The 18,641-nt window shown below is 44.3% G+C and overlaps 1 protein-coding gene across 3 annotated transcripts in view; it reads left to right on the plus strand.

Moving 5' to 3' along the window:
* The first annotated feature begins 7,005 nt into the window (after nt 1–7,005).
* SCLY (selenocysteine lyase) overlaps nt 7,006–18,641 on the plus strand; it is a 44,833-nt gene continuing 33,197 nt past the window's right edge. Inside the window, exons 1-2 of one of the 3 annotated variants that reach the window (XM_083178169.1) lie at nt 7,006–7,100; nt 16,222–16,299. In XM_083178169.1, the coding sequence (XP_083034295.1) occupies nt 7,021–7,100; nt 16,222–16,299 (158 nt within the window). In that variant the 5' untranslated portion in view covers nt 7,006–7,020. Of the gene's footprint in view, nt 7,101–13,233; nt 13,323–16,221; nt 16,300–18,641 lie in introns of those variants that run through there. The other 2 variants (XM_083178171.1, XM_083178170.1) reach the window with 2 other exon arrangements.

Here is an 18,641-nt window from a genome sequence, read left to right on the forward strand (position 1 = left end):
ATTGTAAGCACCAATCACATCTCATACTATGCACACATCACATATCATTGTAAGCACCCATCACATCTCATGGCATGGGTGCTTGTACAATGAAATATCGCATCGCATTTGGTGCACTGAGACTCCTGTGCACTTTATATGGACATCGCATCGCACGCATCACATGCTAAAATAACGCGGCATGCAATGCGATGAGATTTTACTATGGAGAATATCCGAGTACGCTAAATGTGCACTGGGCGCCCTGCTAGGAAACAAGTACCCAAACCCCTAATCTTTCCATGATGCCTGAGTATTGCACGCAAATACATATACAAGTTATTAAGTAATCATTAACATAACAACATTAAAGATTGGGGTGTCACACTTCCATATATGCTACAGTCCAGTCTTATGGTATATTTTATTTACCTGCAGATTCCCAGAGATCATACCTCCCAACATGTCCCATTCCAGGAGAGACAACATGCTCTGTTCCTGGACTTCCTTGTCAGTGGCAGTTGCAGAGCTGTGGCAGTCGCAGAGCTGGGGCCGCAGCACAGTCCAAAATTCAAGTAGAAGAGCCACAGCTGTAGTGTTTTGCATGGGCAGATTTAGGGGGGGCACCCGGGCACATGCTCTCCTGTCGTTTAGTGGGAATTTTTTTTTTGAACTAATTTAAACTATTTTTTTTTTCATGGGGGACAGTGTGGGGCTGGTGTCATGGGGATAGTGGTGTGATGGGGACAGTGTGGGGCTGGTGTGATGGGGACAGTGTGGGGCTGCTGTGAAGAAGGACAGTGTGGGGCTGGTGTGATGGGGGACAGACAGTGTGAGGCTGGTGTGATGGGGGACAGTGTGGGGCTGGTGTGATGGGGGATAGTGGTGTGAGCATTAGGGCGGAGTGAAAAAACTAAAATTGAGAAATTCAAAATCGGCTAGTGTGGGAAAGTTGTGACTTGACCTATATAAGAAACGTGCAAAAGCATTTTGATCTGAGTCAACATCTTCTGTTCTGGCAAGAGGCCTAAAGTTTCACTTTTTAGGTGAAAATAATGAAACCTATGAAGATGCTCTGATCTAGTTATAATTATGTCAGGATGTCTTAGAGTGGTTCATTAATATACTTTAGCACAGTAAAAAACAGTATGAGCTTGTCCTAGTGCAAAGTGACTGACTGGCGGGAGAAAAAATCCCTAATAATTGACCCATTTTCATGGTCACAATTGTGAATATTGTGTGTTTTCTCCTGATTGTGTTTATAATTGACACTGTGTGAAATATAACACTGCATAATAGCCCTTAATCAGAGCTGATCGCAGTACAAATTTGTTCTCAAAATGGGCAAAACAAATGCTGCATTGCAGGTGGGGCAGATGTAACGTGCTGAGAGAGTTAAATTTGGGTGGGGTGTGTTGAAACTGAAATCTAAATTGCAGTGTAAAAATAATGCAGCAGGTATTTACCCTGCACAGAAACAAAATAACTCAACACAAATCTAAAGGTGGTCATACATCTACAGATCGATTGTCAGATCTGGCTGGTTGGAACAAATACCTGGTAATATCTGAATGACAGTTTTTGGCAGTTTTCCAACATTTCAAAGCAAAGTGCTCTCATCCATTACCAGTATTTTGTTCCAAACAGACAGATCGGACAATAAATCTGTAGATGTTTGGCCACATTAACTCCCTCTGCACATGTTACATCTGCCCCACCTGCAGCTGCATTACATCATATAATTATGCCAAAGATAAGCCAATATATTAACAGTTAAATACATTAAAGTGCATTATGCTGCAATAAGTATTGCTGATCAATCCTGCCTAGCAGGGCCGTCTTTTTGTATGGGCTTAATAGGCACTTGCCCAGGGGCCCCAGGCGTATAAGGGCTCTATGTTGATAGCCTAGGATCCCCTTTTTCCAGGGATACCAGAATTATGAAAATCGGCCCTGGGGAACTGCAGATATCCAACTTCAAAGCAGCAGTCCACATCCAACCTGTTAATTACAATTTCCAGTCATATTTCTTAGGTTCTCTCTGACACTAGCGGCTTGTCTCTATCATGCCCAGAACCAGAGATATCAGCCTTCAAGCAGCCGGTCCCTGCTCCAGCTCCAAACGTCTGGTGTAGTTTTATATTTTTGTCAATGGATTGCTCTGGCTCCTGATCTCTGATACCCAAGTTCCCAGCACCTCCTGATAGTTGGGACTCTAGGTTTTTATACTAGGCTAAGAAATCTATTTCCAGATAATGGCGATATCTGCAGTCAAACAAGCTGCCCTTCCACCGGAAAATGACGAATATTAAGCCCACTCCATTATCCAACCGTCCCCTGTGTATAAACACCCCCTACCTCCCTGGAAGTCATTTACAAGGGACCCTTCATACAGCTCAGTGCCCCCTTCCACACGTTAGTGTTCACCCTCCCACCACCTGTGCAGTAAAGGAGTAATTAGCAGAAGTTACTGCTCCAGGTCCTACATGTTGAATGGAAGATAGAGCACCCCCTGCCACCCATGGGACATCAAAGCTGCTGCTGATACCACCCCCCACCCCTAGGAGGGGAGAATGGGTAAGGGCCCCAGCAGGGGCGTAGCTAAAGGTTCATGGGCCCTGGTGCGAAAGGTCAGCTTGGGGCCCCCCTACATACAACAAAATTAAAATCTTGGTCTGTTTATATTTTAATGTAGACACATAATATGCCCCCACAGTGCCAAATACACATATGCCCCCACAGTGCCAGATATGCTCCCACAGTGCCAGAGACACATATGCCCCCACAGTGCCAGATATGCCCCCACAGTGCCAAATACAGATATGCCCCCACAGTGCCAGATATGCCCCCACAGTGCCAGAGACACATATGCCCCCACAGTGCCAGAAATGCCCCCACAGTGCCAAATAAACATATGCCCCCACAGTGCCAGAAATGCCCCCACAGTGCCAAATAAACATATGCCCCCACAGTTCCAGAATTTCCCACCAGCAACTCACGATTGTTGCTGCAATGCTGCCTCTCCATCTGCTGCTGCTGGGCGAGGGGGGGGGGGATCCGGTGGGGTCCGGTGGGGTCAGACAGCCTCCTGCTCTCCCTGGCCGCTTAGCTAGTCACTGGCTGCGGCCAGGCAGCCTCCTGCGCTGGCCACGGCTTCCAGAACACGGCCGCGGCCAGTGTTCCCTCTAAGCTGTGCGCACGTGCGCGCGCACACAACTCAACGAGCGTGCGCACAGATATTACAACAGAGCGCACAAAGCAGCAGTGGTCCCTTTTTGCAGTTGTGGACTCAATTAATGTGTGTTTCACCCATTAACTACATTGTGTGCTGTGTTTTGAATGTTTAAATGTTTAATATCATTTTGAAGTAAAGTTAACACAAATGCTGAACGTCATTTTCCAGTTATATATAAGTGATGCACAAAAATTAAAATTTCCTTCCAAAGTTGCACAGCCAAAATCTTTTGCCGCACACAGCCTTCATAAAATTAGAGGGAACATTGGCCGCGGCTACAGGAAAATGGCCGCCGGCATGTCCTCAGTGCAGGAGGCCGGCGGCCATTTTCCTGTAGCCGCGGCCGTGTTCTGGAAGCCGCGGCCAGCGCAGGAGGGTAGCCTGTGACTGGCTAAGCGGCCCGGGGGGACCTGCTGCCATCAGCCCCCCTGGCTCAGGGGCCCGGTCGCAGGTGCAACCGCTGCGACCCCTGTAGCTACGCCACTGGGCCCCAGTGCATTGCTTTGCCCAGGTGCCCACACTGCTGTTAAGACGGCCCTGCTGCCTAGAAATGAACACAGTGATTGGCATATATGTATTGCTGGACACCACTCATAGAATGATTAACCTGTTATTTTTTTAATCAATGTTCTTGTTTTTTTTCCCCTAAACATTAGATGTATTTGTTTATTTATTTACAGTTTCTTATATAGCTCAGCAGGTTCCGTTTTGCTTTACAATAGTAGACAGTGATAAAACAAACTGGGTAATGACAGACAGACTTGGGGGTTAGAGGGCCCTGCTGCAAGCTTACAATTTATTACATCATAATACACTTCAACGTATTTAACAGTTAATGTATTGGCTTATCTTTGGCATAATTATATGCTGTAATGCAGCCCATTCATGTTCCCAGCATAGGGGATGCAACACTGTTTTTCTGTCAATAAACAGAAGTGATATGTAAAATGATACATTAGACAGTTCACACTGTTACTTGTAATACTTATTGTAACAGTTACTGTTTTTCAATAACAGACTGCAACAGTTATTTCTATCTTTGTATATGCACTGCAGATTGTCTATCTTTGTATATGCACTGCAAAGAGAGCAGCATAAATCCAATTTCATGTATTTTAGTGACACTGTGTGAAATATAACATTGCATAGTGGCCCTTAATCAGACCTGATCGCAGTACAAATTTGTTCTCAAAATGGGCAAACAATGCTGGACTGCAGGTGGGGCAGATGTAACATGTGCAGAGAGATTTAAGGTGGCCATACATCTACAGATTTATTGTCCGATCTGTCTGGTTGGAACAAAATCCTGGTAAAAGATGAGAGCAAATGACAGTTGACCAATTGCTTTGAAATGCTGAAAAACTGTCATTCAGATATTACCAGCTGTTTTTTCCAACCGGCCCAATCTGACAATCGATCTATAGATGTATGGCCACCTTTAGATTTGTGTGAGTTATTTTGTTTCTGTGCAAGGTAAATACCGGCTGCATTATTTTTACACTGTAATTTAGATTTCAGTTTCAACACACCCCACCCAAATTTAACTCTCTCAGCACGTTACATCTGCCCCACCTGCAATGCAGCATTTGTTTTGCCCATTTTGAGAACAAATTTGTACTGGGATCAGCTCTGATTAAGGGCTATTATGCAGTGTTATATTTCACACAGTGTCACCGAAATTCCATTTAGAGTATTTGTGCTTCTTCTATTATAAACACGTTCAGGAGAAAACACACAATATTCACAATTGTGACCATGAAAATGGGTCAATTATTAGGGATTTTTTCTCCCACCAAAGTCATTCACTTTGCACTAGGACAATCTCGTACTCTCTTTTACTATGCTAAAGTATATTAATGAACCACTCTAAGACATCCTGACATAATTTTAACTAGATCGGAGCATCTTCATAGTTTTCGTCATTTTCACCAAAAAAGTGAAACTTCAGGCCTCTTGCCAGAACAGAAGATGTTGACTCAGATCAAAATGCTTTTGCACGTTTCTTATTCAAGTCAAGTCACAACTTTTCCACACTAGCCGATTTTGAATTTCTCAATTTCAGTTTTTTCACTCCGCCCTAGTGAGCATGTAGGTAAGCAGAAATTATGTAGCATCATTTGTAATAGGCAATACGGTGTGTGGGTTAATGTGTAATGGGAATTAAGGTGCAAATGTTTTAGCTTAATCTGTGTAGCATTATGTGAGTTTTGGCTCAATTTGTGTGGCGTTATGTGAATTTTGGTTCAATCCATGTGGCATTATGTGAATTTTGGCTCAATCCGTGTGGCATTATGTGAAAGGAGCAAGTATAATGGGGTCTAACACCCCCCCTTCCCCTATCTTTGTCCCCCCATGTCATTTTCTCCTGGATCCGCCCTTGGTGTTTTGCCATGTTTGAGGTGGCAGTTGACGTGGCTCCCCTGTACGAATTTTGGACGGTGCTACAGCTCCACCTCTGCAACTGACACTGGCAAGGAAAATCCAGGAACAGAGCATTTTGTCCCTCATGGAATGGGTCATGTTGGGAGGTAGAAAAGATGTCTTTATTTCCTGAACAGCCTGACATACAGTAAATCAAACAAAGTCATAATTACCCTTCACTTGGCATATGTTCCTGATACAGTAGGTTCCATGCATTTAGTAATTTGCTGAGTATTAAAAGAAACATAACAGAGCTTCTTACCGTAGTCCTATGTGAGCAATGCACCAATATTCTCTAACTGTGGCAGCAGCTTTCATTGGCAAGTACCAGTTTGGAGGAGTCACATAGCTGCTTACATACTGTTAGATACAGTTGTCAGATTTCTGTACAAAGCAACACCCATTTCCTTCTGTTTGTCTAAAATCTCCCAGCATGAAAAGGTCATTTCATTGATAAGACCACATTGTCATTATACTAAGTACCATTACAACACACATCCACAATCTTACATTAAATATTCTTTTTTATTAGAATTTTACACTTGAGACCAGATTCTCATCTGCTAGATCAGTGGTTCCCAACCTTTTTCCTCTCCCGTACCCCTTGAGTAGGCTTTTCATTTATAAGTACCCCTCCTCTCAATTTGAAATATCCACAGTACTTATAAGTGGAAGTGAGCGGTAGCCGTGGACTAGTATATGGTCAGGAATCGTGTCCCTCTTTGTCTGGCCACTGGCTGTGTATTGTCTCCAGAGTTCCCGCTAACGCCTGTAGGATTAATGCTTCTTCCACCCATGTCAGTACAGAGCAGATGTTCGCTGATGTCTGAGAGCAGCGCAGGTAGCTCTCAGTGGATTGCTGGTTGGACAAAACACAAGGAGACGCTGATGACGCTGCAGATAGAACCGGATGTGATGCAATGTGGTTCATCTCCATGACAACGGTAGACTTCTTTTGCCATAGGGAGACTTTTTCTTCTTCCGCCATTACCAATGTTATTTTCAAGTACCCCCAACTGGTCTGCAGAGTACCCCCAGGGGTACTAGTACCCCAGGTTGGGAACCACTGTGCTAGATAGCTGTCCATCATCATGAGGATCATTACCAGATAAAATGAACTTAAAATTGTGCACCTTGGGATATTAAATTATATACTATCTTTCTGAATATTAGGGCAAAAGCAATGGGAATGAAAACCAATTCAGTGCTGTGATAATCATATTTGTTGGTAGTGCCTGATTTGTTGGGAGACTCCCTGAAATACTTATTCTCTAAATCACTAAGGAGTCTAGCAATCTGCTTGAGACCATGTTGGATATGCGCAACCCAGTAATGATGTTGTCACTCTTTTCCCACCATGGAGAAAGCAGCAGGGAGAAGAAAATATGCTACAAACAAAATGTCCGCCGCTCTCCAGCACACTGTTGCTACATGAGTGGCCATGTATCCAAGTACAGTATGTGAGGTAAAATACAGGTTATTTCTGCCCAAGGAGCTGTGTTGATTTATTGGAGATGTGTATTTCCTTACTGGGTATGTGAGTTGCATTAGTGTGTGTATGTGTCTGTGTACACATCCCCTCGGTAAGGCATAGTTGCCTGCCCTCCTACATTCTGAAGGAAACTCCCTGAAATAAGAGCAATCTCCCTCTTTCCCTCATTAGTCTAGCGATCTTCCTCATTTCACCTAACCTATCCAACATTACACTGTTACATTTTTTGGGAAAAAGGAATAAGAGAAAGATACAGTTACATTGAATCATCAGCACCATATGCGTGTACGCTCAGGCGGAAGAGGGGGCGGGCAGCTGACATCTGGTCCATGATGCTTAGGGGGAAATTCTGGTTGGTTTGAAAAAGCAAACTCCTTACTTAATAGACAAAACCATGTGCACTGCAGGTGGGGCTGATGTACATGTGCAGAGAGTTAGATTTGGGTGAATTATTTTGTTTCTGTGCAGAGTATATACGGCTGCTTTATTCTTACACTGCAATTTAGATTTAAGTTTGAACACACCCCACCCAAATGTAACTCTCTCTGCACGTTACATCTGCCCCACTTGAAGTGCACATGGTTTTGTCCATTAAAGGAGTTTGCTTTTGCAAAACAACCAGAATCACCCTTTTAGTGAGAAATATCAGTGAGCAGTTGCAAACAGAAAATCCAGTATTGCAATGTTTGTCCAGTATAGCAATGTTCAATTGTTGCAGTTTCCAAAACTATATTGTTGCTTATGTTATTTAATAGAAATCTCTTGCAACAAGCTTTTAAGCATATACGCCCAAATGTGGAGCTAGACACGCCCTGTAAGTGGAGAATGACACCTCCCTCAATGTTTGGCCACACTTTGCATGGCGCATTATAATATAATCTTCCTAAAAGTACAGATATGTCCTCATATATCTTTGCTGTAATCTTACTGAAAAACAACCCCTCTTGGCATGTCAAGTCGGGCACAGCAAAGTCGTGTGGCAGATCTAGTTGCTGAAATGATTGGTTTGTTAAAGTGTACATGTCCTATTTATGCAACATAAGGGTGTGTGGGAGGGCCCAAGGACAATTCCATCTTGTTCCTCTTTTTTTGGCATTATGTGCTCTTTGGGGGATAGTTTTTCAAACTGCTATCCTGTCTGCCAGTGCAGTGCCACTCCTAGATGGGCCACCTGTTTCTGCCGCCCACTTGTGTCGCTTATCATGGTCATCCAGCTACCTCAGTGCAACCTTTTCAACTAAAACCAACATTGTGAGGTGTTCAGGATAGACTGGAAATGAGTGAAAATTTATGTTATTGAGGTTAATAATAGCGTAGTAGCAAATAAAAAAAAAAATTCTGCAATTTTAGCAGTTTTTATTTATTTAAAAAATAAGTCTCCAAAACATAAAACACTGGTAGGGTGGTGTTTTGGAACAGATCCAAAACACTGCCACAGATACAGACCCAAACATGTTTCAGGAAACACTAAGGGCGGTATTCAATGAGGCTGATTCGCCATGTTTTTATGGCGATTTTGTGCTGTAAGGCAAATTTTTGACTAAAACGGTGAATCACCCTATTCAATGACCAGATGGCGAATACATTTCAAGGTTTTTTTCGCCATGATTCACCGAGTAGCAATCGTTATCTTTTTATGGTGAAGTGGAATGTGAACTTTTAAAATAAAGTGTTTTGTTTTTTACATTTGGTGTCAAAAAATCAGGAATTTTATTCTGAGGAGGGGCATGCTATTTTTATTCATGTGCTGTAAGCACATGAATATATATTTAATTAAAAAAATATATATATATATATATATATATATATATATATATATATATATATATTTTTTTTTTTTTTTTACACAGACCAGCCAGCAGGGGGCCGGAGCCGAGCCGCTCATTAGATATTCATATATTCACTGCACCCGATCATTACATATGCATGATCCGGTGTAGTGAATATACTCGGCCCCCTGCTGGCACCCCCGGGGGGCAGCCTGTGCTGCCTGGCACCCAGGGAGCCCACCTCCCCCCCACAAACGTTCTGGGGCAGGCAGGGAGACTTCCATCTCCCTGCCTACCGCCGTCCTCGGGCTCCCTGCGGCATCGCCGCAGGAGTTAAAATTCGCCAGTCAGGGGCAGCGAGCCCCTGACTCGTTGAATACTGGAGCCGGCGAGGCTCCGGAACGCGGCGAGCAGTGGCGAATGTGCAGCGAATCCTAAACAGGATTCGCTGCACATCGCCAAAATGCTCATTGAATACTGCCCTAAAAGTGGCTGGTGCACATCCCTAGAATCAGGCCCCTTATTAGATGAGGCTCCTGCACCACCTGATGGCCAGACTAATGAAATGCGCATTGTCTGCTCAATCAATTATATCCTCTAATGTGGGCATGCAGTTCAGCATTAACTTCACGGTCCGGTATGTTCCAGAAGTTGACAACGACATAGCAGATGCCTTGTCTCATTTAAATTTTAAGAGATTTTGGGGTAGATTTATGACCTGGCAATAAGGGGCATATGCGCTCTCCCCGTGCGTTGAAGCAGGGGTTAGCGCTTCCCCTTATCTATGAAACCAGCGATGTGGGAGATTAGCGTGCGGTGGTATGGGGGTGGAGGGCTAACGTGTATTCGTTAATTGCTACAGAGCTCCAGGCTCATACCTTATTTCTGAAGCATCCCGTTGGCCACGCACTCCTCTGCGAACATTACCCGGCGCATGCACAGTTTTAATTTGAAGACACCGGAGACCAACAAGCGGCGCCAAACATGGAAAACTGCGCATGTGCTGGTGACACATCGCGTGTCAGGGAAACAGGCGCATGCGCAGAACACACAGCCGGGGAGGCGCGCACATCCGTTATGGGAGACAGCGTATCCCCGTTGGGTGGGGATAATATACTCCCATAACGAAAACGTAAGGTATGATACATTTGGGCGAACTGGGGTCCGCTTCACTACGAAAAAGTGGTGAAGCGAGACTAGCAGCATAACGAACGTTAGGGACATGATAATAAATCTACCCCTTTGTGAGTTAACCCCAGGAGCCAAACACCTGGGACTGACCTTTGTCACTGTGATTTTAAGATGAGTTGTCCCTCGTCATGGTTTTTCAATATGCATGGATGTGTGGAGAAAGAGAAAGAAAAAATTGTGTAAATAACACAATATCCTGTAACAATCTGATGTATAGGTGATGGGTCCAATTATTCGTACCAAACTCACTCTAATTGGAGTAAAGATGTGTATATAAAGGTTTCTTTATGGAACCACCTCATGTAGAATGGAGAACTGTTCACTGTACCAGGAAGTGAAGATTCAAGTACTTCTAATGCGTACTGTACTCACTCTCATAACAGATGGTATAAACATATAACGGTTTCTTTATCAAATTCTCAGCAAAAAGGTGCGATAGGTATTTAGCAGACCACCACATTCAGTATTAAGAATAACACTGATTACCCTAAGTAACTGATCATGCGGATGCGTACCGTACTCACTCAAAAAAGGACGGGTGAAGCATATACCGATTTCTTTTATACTCCATATCCTTCATGTTGTCCTCATGTTAAATCTCCCAAATACAGGAAGGCAGAGAAAAAAGAATGGATAATTCTCAATCCCTCCCTGCCGCGCTGCCCGTGATCCCGACGTTTCCTGTCTCTGGCCAATTATTCAGAGCTATTCTTAATACTGCACATGGTGGTCTGCTAATTACCTATCAACTCATCTTGTAATCACAGTGACAAACAAGTCCAGCGCCAACACTTCTGTTATTTCTCCAAAGTCTGCACCGGTGGGGATTCCTTGCGGTCCCCCTTTCCGATCTGTGGCTGCAGCGACTGGCTGTGCCTTGGGACTTTCTACCTTTTTTTTTTTTTAAGTACCTGAGATTGACTTGTCCACATTCCGCCTGGTAGATTGTAGATCAGGCCCGAGGGATTTAGCATTGAAGTCACTGTCGCATTCTTACTCTTCGAGCCTACTCCGTTGCGTGGCGCGATTGGGAGTCTTACCAGGCTAGTGCCTTAGGGTCTGGTAAATCAGTTGAGTTGACTTTGTTTCTGGCCACTACACTCGCAGTAGATCTAGAGCAGTTATGGGTATTGCCCTTGTTGGGATCTCGTTTCACTCCAGATTGTGTGGACAGGTAGATCCCACCAAATCATTTGTGCTGTCTAAAGGCCCCATACACCCGATTCCGATGGATGAGGCCATGAAATCGCCCCAAATCACATGTACAGACATCCCATCCGACCTGATGCGCAATCCCGTGCACAACAGGTCGGAGTCAGGAGGTCGGACAGGCTGCACATAAGATTTGGTTAATCTTATGTGCAGCCTGGAGGTGGGCAGGAGACGATGAATGCGGGAAGTTGAGCGGCGGGCGCACATAGAAGGCGGAGGCAGCCGTGAGCCGAGTTGGGCGGAGGCAGTGGGCGCACTGGACGGTGAGGGGACCAGAGAGTCAGGTAGCGTAGGGGAACCTGGGCAGCGGGCGCACATAGAAAAAAACACATACAAATGAATAAGCAGCCAGTGATTGGCTGAGAGCTCTCAGACCCCCTCTGTGTGGGTTTCAAGTGTAATATATTTTTTGATTAACGCTGTTTAACCCTTGCAGGACAACAGCTACTTATTCAAAATGATGACATCTGGGACCTTTGCCCACTTTAGTGCCCTATTTCTGCCCAAATCCTTGTTGGTCAAAAGAAATTGCAGGTGGCTTATATGTAAGTAACCCCCCTGTGTGGGTTTCAAGTGTCAACTCTTTTGACCAACGCTGCTTTACCCTTGCAGGACACCAGCTACTTATTCAAAATGATGACATCTGGGACCTATGCCTTTTTTTTTTTGCCTCTTTAGTGCCCTATTTCTGCCCAATTCCTTGTTGGTCAAAAGAAATTGCAATGGGGTCATGTGTAAATGACCCCCCTGTGAGGGTTTCAAGTTTCATACTGTTTGACCAACACTGTTTAAGCCTTGCAGGACACCAGCTACTTGTTCAAAATAATGAAATCTGGGACCTATGCCCTTTTGCCGGCCTATTTTATGACTAAAATAGCATTGGCATAGGCAAAATACAATTGAGATTTGTGTCATGGATAGTTTTTTGTTTGTCAATGATCCTGCTTAATTTAATTGTTTTAATATTAACATTTTCTGAATAACAAGCTGGATCACGAATAATAAGTGAATAAGAATCTGGCCGAATAAAAAGCCAACTTCAGCTTCATCAAATGCTGCACAACCTATTCAGCATACAGCAAAATGTATAATGCAGTCTATACAGCCACCTGTTCAGCATATATCAATATGCATAGTCACAGTGTAGCCTATAGCCACCTACACAGCATACAGACACATGCATACAATGCAGCCTATAGGGCCAAACTGCATATAGCCAAATGCATATATGCCCTTATTCTGGTTCACACGCAAAGGCAAATTATTTCTCAAATGGACAAAACCATATGCACTGCAGGTGGGGCAGATATAACATGTGCAGAGAGAGAGAGTTAGATTTGGGTGAGGTTTTACTTCAAAGTGAGATCTATATTGCAGTGTAAAAATAAAGCAGCCAGTATTTTCCCTGCACAGAAACAAAATAACTCACCCAAATCTAATTCGCTCTGCACAAGTTACATCTGCCCCACCTGCAGTGCACATGGTTTTGTCCATTTGAGAAGGAATTTGCCTTTGTAAGTGAACCAGAATAGGGGCCATAGTGCCACCTATACAGCAACTACATAATTCACTGCAACGCAGCCTAGATTTACATATACAGCTTCCTACACACCTAAACACATTATATAGCAACCTATACAGCACACAGACAACTACGTACAAACAGCAGAGCGCAGTAAATGACAGGACAGTACTGCAGCACTCTAACAAGCACAACGAGGAGGCTCTGGTCAATGCATTACACATAACACCTCTGACCTCTACAGCATTAGTGAAAAAAAGGTCTAGTACGCATAGCATCATTATATTACTGTACGACAATCTTGCTTCTCTCCTCTGCTCTCTATGATTACAATAGCCCTTCGAGCCCGCCTCATCTGCTCTCTATGGTTACACTAGCCCTACGAGCCCGCCCATCTGCTCTCTATGGTTACAGTACACTAGCCCTTCGAACCCGCCCCTCTATGCTCTCTATGATCTTTCCTCCCTGCTCTGCGTGAATGAGTAGTTATGTGAGTGCTGTGTATGTATATATAATAATATATATTATCATATACTGTAGCATGTGATCTATATAACAACCCCAGTGCAAGTGTAATACTAGGCACTGAGCTAGTAAGTACAGTATAACGTGTGGTAGACAGTCTTCTCCATTACCCTCTGTGTACGGTGTTGTCATACTGCTGCTCAGATACTTGCTGTCTCTCCATCTGTCATGGAGCAGTTGCAGAAGGGGGGTTATCATGTCTATACATCTGTGCACGGTGTACATAATGCTATTAAAAGTATATGTTTTGGCAGATTAAGGGATATGTAATTTTTAGCATAATTTATTAGTAATCTGCAGAATTTACCATCAAAATGTTATGTTTTTGTCAATCACAATGTGCTGCAATGAAAACACTAATTGTGTAAAGGTGCCCATACACTAGTAAGATTTATCTTCAGATCTGGCTGGTTGGAACAAAAACATGGTTATGGATGAGTGACAGTTTGTCAGTGTTCCAGCATTTCCAAGCAAATGGTCAACTGTCATTTGCTCTCATCCATAACCATGTTTTTGTTCCAACCAGACAGATCTGCAGATAAATCTGCGTGTGTATGGCTCTGAAAATTCGGTAGAGCCAGGCGGCACATCACATCCACCCGCAGAAAAGTGAGCTGGAAAACATGCACTGCCTGCATTACTGTGTGTGTGGCCAATATGTGCGCAGCAACGCTGCAGTAATACAAAGCACATTGGTTACTGTACTAATTAAAATATTTACTACTGTCTGGACTGAAAAGCACATTTATAATGTATCCTGCAGAGTACAAGGGTTCTCAAACTATATTGCTCAGGGACAATAATAATGATTACAGCATGTTACCGCAGAATGGCCGCCACACATGCAGACTACACATGCACAGTAGCATTGCAGACGCAAAAACAAGTGAAATGACTGTTAAGGGACCTACACACATGCAGCGATGGGGGAGCTTATGCTGATTGACGAAGCACGGATCGCTAGGCACACAAGGCTGTTCGGGGGCATACACATGGAGCCGTGCTTAGGAGTTCATTCTAATTCATACACCCCCCTGTGCGTTCCCACAGGGGAGAAATGTTTACCTACTGCGCATGCACATAAACATTTATGTGCATGTGCAGGCTCTGTTTGCGAACGGACGGGGTGACTTTACAAGTCGCCAGCCTGTTTGCACGGAGCAGTGTAGGCGGGGGGTTTGGGGCTGCAGACACGAGGTGCGCCCATGGGAACGCCCAGTGTTTCATGGGCATCCTCCTAAAAACGCTGGGCGTTCCCATTGTAATTCACCCATGACTCGAGTGCCAGGGGCGGGCAGTTGACATCACCGGATGACAGCTGCCCACCCTCTTCCCGTACCAAGGCGCCGCATATCTAAGTCACCAGAGAGTGATTTGCAAGCGCCTTAGAAAACATTTGGTGGTCGGTGACCATCTAATGATTTCATCCACGCACACCAGCTGCGAATGGATGTTTATTCTAAACATCCATTTGCATGCACTCGGGTGAAATCATGGGCGTGTGGCGGTCAGGTGTGTACAGGGCTTTCATTTTCTACAGCTAAGAAGCCTCAGGATCTAGGAGTGCCCTCACTGCCAGCCATGTGCCCTCTGTGTATATCTGCATGTAAATGAGGCAGCCAGGAGTACAGCCTGCTAGTTGCAGTGGCGGCAACAACTGCTACTGTGCCGAATAGGAGAGGCAGTGCACTGGATTTTCCAGACTTCTTGTATCACTGGCTGACAGATGAGGTGTCATTAACCTGATGGCCAGCTACATGGACCAGCTACCCACAATTTTTGAGAACCACTGTAAAGAAAATAAACAGCAGGTCACACAGAGGCAGAACTCTGGGAGGCAATGGAGTCATCCGCTGCTGGGCTCCTGCTCCCAAGGTGGCACCTTTCCTCCCATTCAAGTTTAAATCAGTTAATTGAAAGCCAGCAATATCACTTCTGGGCTATAGATATATATATATATCTCAGAACAGATATTATATATATATATATATATACTGGGGAGGGTGTGTGATGTCAGCAGCCTGGATGTGCCTGTATTCATCGCAAGTAAGTCCTGGGCTACGCAGTGGCTGCGATGACTGGTGCCAGGTCTAAAAGTCATTTGAAAGTAAGCAGCTTCCCATGGGATTTGGACATACTCACTCGGGTGCGAATAGATGTGTAGCCGTACACATCCATTCACTGAGTGAGAACATTAACTCGCAAGGGGCGGATTTTACTGAAGTGGGGCAGAGAATGTGTATGGCAGCTTATCACGGTTTTAGTGCCACCATTGCATGCTTTTGTCAACCTTTATATTTTGAGTGTCTCTTCTGGTCTGATATCTTGCCCTTGGGGACCTTTTTAGGGACCTGGAATTCACAGTGGAGCCTTGATCAGGCCACAGTGACCCACAGTGCTTGTTATGGTATACGGCATCGACGGACTGCGGATTGACAATATCATGGTCGACCTCAAGTGGTTGACCATGTCAGTTAGACAGCTATACTTGGTCATCGGCGTTTAGATAGACCTGGTTGACCTAGCAATGTCGACACGGTTTGTGTCTATTTCTGATGCTAAATGTCAACAAGGTGCCTGTGGACACTGTGTATATGCACAGTGTCCTTTTGCATGGCTCTCTGAGTTCGCAATGTTTCAGGCATGGTACCTCGCTACGCTCAGAACACTATTATATTCCTACTCTATGTCCACTTCTTAGATAGTAGAGTAGAAACCAAGTGGATCAGCACTAAAAAAATACGAATGGTAGACCTCTAGTGGTCAACTATGGTATTGTTGATCCGCAGATGGGACACCCACAATGCTGTATAGTGGTTGCAGTTCTGCATGTGATTAGCCCCTGTATATATAACCCTGTCTTTTTCTTTTCCAGTTTTGTGCACATGGCAGATAATTATAGGACAGCAAAAGAAGAACAAAGTTTTGAGGAGACGGGGAACCATTCTCCGAGGTGAGATACGTAGACATCAGGCAGAGGCAGAAAAATACAGCGCCATAGCAGACGGTCGGGGTGAAGTGGTGTCAGTGCTGTCTGTCCCATACACTCTAGGGGGGTTATTCTGATTTGTTCGGTCTCCCATGCATTCGCACGGGGGACCAATGTGTCTGCGCAGATACATTTCTGCGCAGGTGCAGACGCAGGGTGCGAGCGGGCACCGCAAACTACACGTTTGCCGTCCAACTTGCACTTAGCAGTACATGGCCCAACATTTCATGGGTGGTCTCATGAAACCGCTGGGCGTTCCCAGGAAAATCCAGTGATGGGGGCGGGCAGCTGACGTCAGCGGATGTCAGCTGCCCACCTGCTTCTCGCAACAGGGCGCTTGCCCACAGAGGTGTCTCTAATCTGCGTGCACTGGAGAAATCATTCCATGGTCGCCGACCATCAAATGATTTCTACCCCCGCACGCAAGGCTGCGAATGGATGATTATGCAAATCATCCATTCGCAGCCTTGTGGGGGGATTGTGAGTGCGAGGGTTTGGTGCCCAGAACAACGGGTGGCGTTTAGTCCACACGCAGCGCTACCTTACGTGTGGACCAGAATAAGGTCCTAGATTTCATGCAGAAGATTCATTTTGGTACTTGTTTCCTAGCACGGCCACAATCGCGTCCATCGTGTACCTTAAAGTTAAGGTACACGATGGACGCAATGGACCCGATTTCCTTTGAAATCAGGTCCATTTTGCCGGCAAAGGCAAAATCGGGGGCATCGCGTCGGTCGCGTGCATTAACATGGCGACCGACGCGATTTTGCCATAGGCTTCAATGTTAAAATATTTTTAACATTGAAATCGGGAGCATCGCGTCGGTCTTGTGCCATTATAATGGCACAAGATGAGATGGACTTGATTATCTCGCCACGCTTCGGGTTGGCGTCAATCGTGGGGTGCCGTTGAGGGGCTAAAATTGGGGGTCTGGGGAATACTTTACATTGAATCCAATGTAAAATAGGGTCCCAGGGGCCCTATTCACATTTGATTCAATGTAAAAATCGGGTCGATCGCGTCGGTCGCATCGCATGCGATTTGGTCGACCAACGCGATTTTTCCGATACGATCACCCCGATACAAATCGGTGTGGCCGTGCTAGGAAACAAGTACCTTCATTTTTATATTATGCATTTCACTCACATACAGCTTCATCGCTTGCTTAGGCTACCTGGAAGTGTAGTTACACCACATCAATCCTCAACTGAGTACAGTCATCACATATGTGACAGGCAACACAAAGTAATGCTTTTGTATAATTGTACAAATGTATTCACATAGCAGCTGTGTGTGTGCTAACCTAGGGCAATGGAAATAAAAACTACTCTGCATAGCTTTATATGGATAAAATCCCTGACAATAAATATATATATATATATATATATATATATATATACATACAAGTTTGAAAAGAATTATAAGATACAATGGGGTAAATATACTAAGATCAAATGGTTACCAATGTACCTATTCGTACCCATTTGATCTTAGTATGGATGAAATCAGCTGTTCGGCTGATTTACTATAAGCCAAATTTGCTGTTTTTACGAAAAACAATTTCAGCCAAATTTGGGTGTAGGAATGAGTAGACCATTGACAGAACTCGGGCGTATATGGTCATGAGTTCTTGTAGGTCAGCTCATTACTAGCCTTCGTGCTGGGAATTCAGCAACAAGTACGAATGGTAAATGCAACACATTTTCCAATCCGTATTGTGCTGCAGCTTGCACAGATCAGTCAGATCCTCGCAGGCAATGCTTCTCTGTCTACAAGTAGAAAAATAAATAATAATAAAAAAAATGTTGTGGGTTTTTTTTTTTCTTCTATTTTTTACACAGTGAAGCATTGCTCGGGTTTGACTGATCCGTGCAATGCTTCATGCTCATCCATATTCGGTTGCTCTCCTACCTCCATATCGGTTTGTATCTACCCAGTTTGTTTAATCAGTGTTGTTCCCAATTGCAACGCGCAACACAATATTCTGCGCTATATAAGAAACTGTAAATAAATACATAAATCCATATTTGGTTGCCGGCAAATCCAGATACAAATGACTTCACTATTGGAAAATCCGGATACTGAGAATTCGGCAGCTTAGTAAATTTGCTGAATTCTCATGCCGTATTTTCGGCCCAATCATGGCTGATCGCTGTGGTAGTATGGTACCCATTCATATACGGGATCGGCCGCGATTTAGGGATCTTAGTAAATTTCCCCCAATGTGTAAAATTTCGTATACAGTACATTAAATTGGTATACGGGGTCAAGATCTGGAAGATCATGGTGTAAGAGGTGTCTGAAAA

This window comes from Crinia signifera, chromosome 3, assembly GCF_055691185.1.
Source record: "Crinia signifera chromosome 3, ASM5569118v1, whole genome shotgun sequence".
In the NCBI taxonomy this organism is placed as follows: Eukaryota; Metazoa; Chordata; class Amphibia; order Anura; family Myobatrachidae; genus Crinia; species Crinia signifera.